The following is a 4,851-nucleotide window of genomic DNA, read 5'->3' as shown; positions in this document are numbered from 1 at the left end:
GAGAGAGAGAGCAGAGTGTGGGAGAGAGAGAGCAGAGAGAGAGATTAGAGTGTGTGGGAGAGAGAGAGAGCAGAGTGTGTGGGAGAGAGAGAGCAGAGTGTGTGGGAGAGAGAGCAGAGAGTGTGGGAGAGAGAGCAGAGTGTGTGGGAGAGAGAGCAGAGTGTGTGGGAGAGAGAGCAGTGTGTGGGAGAGAGAGAGCAGAATGTGGGAGAGAGAGCAGAATGTGGGAGAGAGAGAGAGCAGAATGTGGGAGAGAGAGAGAGCAGAGTGTGTGGGAGAGAGAGAGCAGAGAGTGTGAGAGAGAGAGAGCAGAGAACAGAGAGAGAGCAGAGAGTGTGGGAGAGAGAGCAGAGAGAGAGCAGAGAGTGTGGGAGTGAGAGCAGAGTGTGTGGGAGAGAGAGCAGAGAGAGAGCAGAGTGTGGGAGAGAGAGCAGAGTGTGTGGGAGAGAGAGCAGAGTGTGTGGGAGAGAGAGCAGTGTGTGGGAGAGAGAGAGCAGAATGTGGGAGAGAGAGCAGAATGTGGGAGAGAGAGCAGAATGTGGGAGAGAGAGAGAGCAGAATGTGGGAGAGAGAGAGAGCAGAGAGAGAGCAGAGTGTGTGGGAGAGAGAGAGCAGAGAGTGTGAGAGAGAGAGAGAGAGAGAGAGCAGAGAAAAGAGAGAGAGCAGAGAACAGAGAGAGAGCAGAGAGCAGGCTGAGAGAGCTGATAAAGCAGAGCGAGGAGAAGAGAGCAGAGAGTGAGATCAGAGAGTGAGAGAGAAGAGAGCAGAGAGAGCGAGCAGAGAAGAGAGACAGAGAGCAGAGAACAGAGCAGAAGAGAGCAGAGAACTCTGTTGCTATAGTGACCCTGCATTACAACACTCTGTTGCTATAGTAACCCTGCATCGCAACACTCTGTTGCTATAGTGACCCTGCATCACAACACTCTGTTGCTATAGTAACCCTGCATTACAACACTCTGTTGTACAAATTTGTTTAATTCTCTTCCACATATTTAATTGTTTTGTATTTCATTTCATATTTGTTTCATGTTTCAACCAGTCGCAGGTTAACATCAACCTGACAGAGGAAACGTAAAATCAATAAACAAACTGTTTTCACAAGTAACAAGCTTTATCTTGTTTCAAGTATGTTTTATTATGAAAAGTACAATATATCCTTGTATACTTGTACAACTATGGAGCGTATGTCCAGATATAATTATACAATTTGTTTTTCAACATAAAAGACAACACATGATCACATTGGTATTTTAACAGTGTTGTTGTAAGAGGTCCTCACAACTATAGAAAGACGCGCATGTGTGTGTGTGTGTGTGTGTGTCCAGAATGTGTGTGTGTGTGTCCAGAATGTGTGTGTGTGTGTGTGTGTGTGTGTCCAGAGTGTGTGTGTGTGTGTGTGTCCAGAGTGTGTGTGTGTGTGTCCAGAATGTGTGTGTGTGTGTCCAGTGTGTGTGTGTGTCCAGTGTGTGTGTGTGTCCAGTGTGTGTGTGTGTGTGTCCAGAGTGTGTGCGTGTGTGTCCAGAGTGTGTGTGTGTGTGTGTCCAGTGTGTGTGTGTGTCCAGTGTGTGTGTGTGTCCAGAGTGTGTGTGTGTCCAGAGTGTGTGTGTGTGTGTGTGTCCAGAGTGTGTGTGTGTGTGTGTCCAGAGTGTGTGTGTGTGTGTCCAGTGTGTGTGTGTGTCCAGTGTGTGTGTGTGTCCAGAGTGTGTGTGTCCAGAGTGTGTGTGTGTCCAGAGTGTGTGTGTGTCCAGTGTGTGTGTGTGTCCAGAGTGTGTGTGTGTGTGTCCAGAGTGTGTGTGTGTGTGTCCAGAGTGTGTGTGTGTGTGTCCAGAGTGTGTGTGTGTGTGTGTCCTGTGTGTGTGTGTGTCCTGTGTGTGTGTGTCGTGTGTGTGTGTGTGTGTGTCCAGTGTGTGTCCAGTGTGTGTGTGTGTCCAGTGTGTGTGTGTGTCCAGTGTGAGTGTGTGTGTCCAGCAGTGTGAGTATGTGTTTGTCCAGTGTGTGTGTGTTTTTGTCCAGTGTGTGTGTGTGTGTGTGTCTTTGTCCAGTGTGTGTGTGTGTGTGTGTGTGATTGTCCAGTGTGTGTGTGTGTGTGTCTTTGTCCGTGTGTGTGTGTGTCCAGTGTGTGTTTTGTCCAGTGTGTGTGTTTGTCCAGTGTGTGTGTGTGTCTGTCCAGTGTGTGTGTCTCTGTCCAGTGTGTGTGTCTCTGTCCAGTGTGTGTGTCTCTGTCCAGTGTGTGTGTCTCTGTCCAGTGTGTGTGTGTGTCCAGAGTGTGTGTGTGTCCAGAGTGTGTGTGTGTCCAGTGTGTGTGTGTGTGTGTGTGAGTGTGTGTGTGTGTGTGTCCAGAGTGTGTGTGTGTGACCTGTGTGTGTCGTGTGTGTGTGTGTCCAGTGTGTGTGTGTGTCCAGTGTGAGTGTGTGTTTGTCCAGTGTGTGTGTGTGTGTGTCTTTGTCCAGTGTGTGTGTGTGTGTGTTTTTGTCCAGTGTGTGTGTGATTGTCCAGTGTGTGTGTGTGTTTTTGTCCAGTGTGTGTCTCTGTCCAGTGTGTGTGTCTCTGTCCAGTGTGTGTGTCTCTGTCCAGTGTGTGTGTCTCTGTCCAGTGTGTGTGTCTCTGTCCAGTGTGTGTGTTCACTTATTTCAGGGACGCTGAGTCACCATCACCCCAAACCCTAAACCCTGGATAGAGGGGCTCAGTGAATGTGGAGGTGAATGTGATCAGGTGGGTCAGTGTGTCAGAGGAGGCTCTATAGAAGGACAGAGTGCCGGCTGGCCAGTCCAGATACACTCCTACTCTGTGGGAGCTGGAGGAGGGGACGACTATGGTAGTGGGATTATTATTGTGCCAGGCTCTGTAACTGTTGTCAGAGCAGAACAGACTCCAGGACTTGTCATTGTATCCAAGACAACAGTCATCAACCCTTCCTCTCCTGTTGATTCCTTTATATGTCATTCCTATATCAGCCCTTCTCCCAATCCTGTACCCATTCCACTCTACCTCCCAGTAACAGCGCCCAGTCAGACCCTCTCTACACAGCACCTGTCTATAGCCCTCAAATCTCTCTGGGTGATCAGGATACGGCTGCTTCTCTCTCCTCCATGTCACCTTTCTGTTCTCCTCAGACAGAGAGAGGCGTCTGTTTACTGTGTTTGGGTCCAGTGTGAGATCACAGACATCTGATGGATGAAACCAGACACAATATTAGAAATCATCATCATTCACATTAGAATGTTAACTCACTTTTCACTAATTCATTTAATGTAGATGTTTCTAGGTATCAAAAGGAGAAGTTAAGGTAACTTGAGACTTGTTGAATGATCATATGTTATACTGTATGGTAATATAAAACACACTTATTCCCATTAATTACACACACACACATACATACACACACACACACACACACACACACAAAGCAATTCTTTATAAACTTTGGTGTCCCTGATTTCTGCTTCTGTAGAACTACAGCTGATATTTAATATGACCAAGTCAGTAATGATGTTGGTCTTTGACTTTGACTTCACTTGAATTAAGACTTATTCTTAGTCATATTCTTCACAGCAGTCAACACTCACATTTTCTAAGTCCTGGTTTCATTCTGTTCTCTCCACCATGTTCCACACTGTAGCGGTAAGCAGAAGAACAGACAGTCATTGGGGATACACCTGAACTCACACACACACACACACACACACACACACACACACACACACACACACACACACACACACACACAGGACCCACTGGACACACACAGGACCCACTGGACACACACACACACAGGACCCACTGGACACACACACACACACGACACACTGGACACACACACACACACACTGGACACACACACACACACGACACACTGGACACACACACACACACACTGGATATACACACACACACACACACATAGGACACACTGGACACACACACTGGAGACACACACACACACAATGGACACACACACACACACACACACACACACAATGGTGACACACACACACACAGGAGACACACACACAATGGACACACACTGGTGACACACACACACACAGGAGACACACACACACACACACTGGAGACACACACACACACTGGAGACACACACACACACTGGTGACACACACACACACACACACACTGGTGACACACACACACACTGGTGACACACACACACACTGGTGACACACACACACACTGGAGACACACACACACACTGGAGACACACACACACACTGGAGACACACACACACACTGGACACACACACACACACACTGGAGACACACACACACACTGGAGACACACACACACACACACTGGAGACACACACACACACACTGGAGACACACACACAGGACACACACACACACACACTGGAGACACACACACACACACACACACACACACACACACACACAGACACACACACACACACACACACACACACACACACAGGAGACACACACACACACATACATACACTGGTGACACACACACTGGAGACACACACACACACACACTGGAGTCACACACACACACACACAGGAGACAGACACACACACACACACACACACACAGGGGACAGACACACACACACACACAGGAGACAGACACACACACACACTGGACACAAACACACGCACTGGTCACACACACACTGAACACACACACACACGCTAGACACAAACACACACACTGGTCACACACACACAGGAGACAGACACACACAGGAGACAGACAAACACACACACACAGGAGACAGACACACACACACAGGAGACACACACACACACAGGAGACACACACACACACAGGAGACAGACACACACACAGGAGACAGACACACACACAGGAGACAG

At 48.4% G+C, this 4,851-nt stretch overlaps 1 protein-coding gene across 1 annotated transcript in view; it reads right to left on the bottom strand.

Annotated features, from left to right (window-relative positions):
- Window positions 1–2,151: 2,151 nt before the first annotated feature.
- Window positions 2,152–4,851, bottom strand: part of LOC135570317 (NACHT, LRR and PYD domains-containing protein 12-like) — a 16,705-nt gene continuing 14,005 nt past the window's right edge. Inside the window, exons 7-8 of the mRNA XM_065016441.1 lie at window positions 3,567–3,613; window positions 2,152–3,167 (exon numbers count right to left, since the gene is read on the bottom strand). Coding sequence (XP_064872513.1) covers window positions 2,626–3,167; window positions 3,567–3,613 — 589 coding nt within the window. The 3' untranslated portion in view covers window positions 2,152–2,625. The remainder of the gene's footprint in view (window positions 3,168–3,566; window positions 3,614–4,851) is intronic.

The sequence above is a fragment of the Oncorhynchus nerka genome, unplaced genomic scaffold (genome assembly GCF_034236695.1).
Source record: "Oncorhynchus nerka isolate Pitt River unplaced genomic scaffold, Oner_Uvic_2.0 unplaced_scaffold_985, whole genome shotgun sequence".
In the NCBI taxonomy this organism is placed as follows: domain Eukaryota; kingdom Metazoa; phylum Chordata; class Actinopteri; order Salmoniformes; family Salmonidae; genus Oncorhynchus; species Oncorhynchus nerka.
This window is presented reverse-complemented; position numbering and strand designations above follow the sequence as displayed.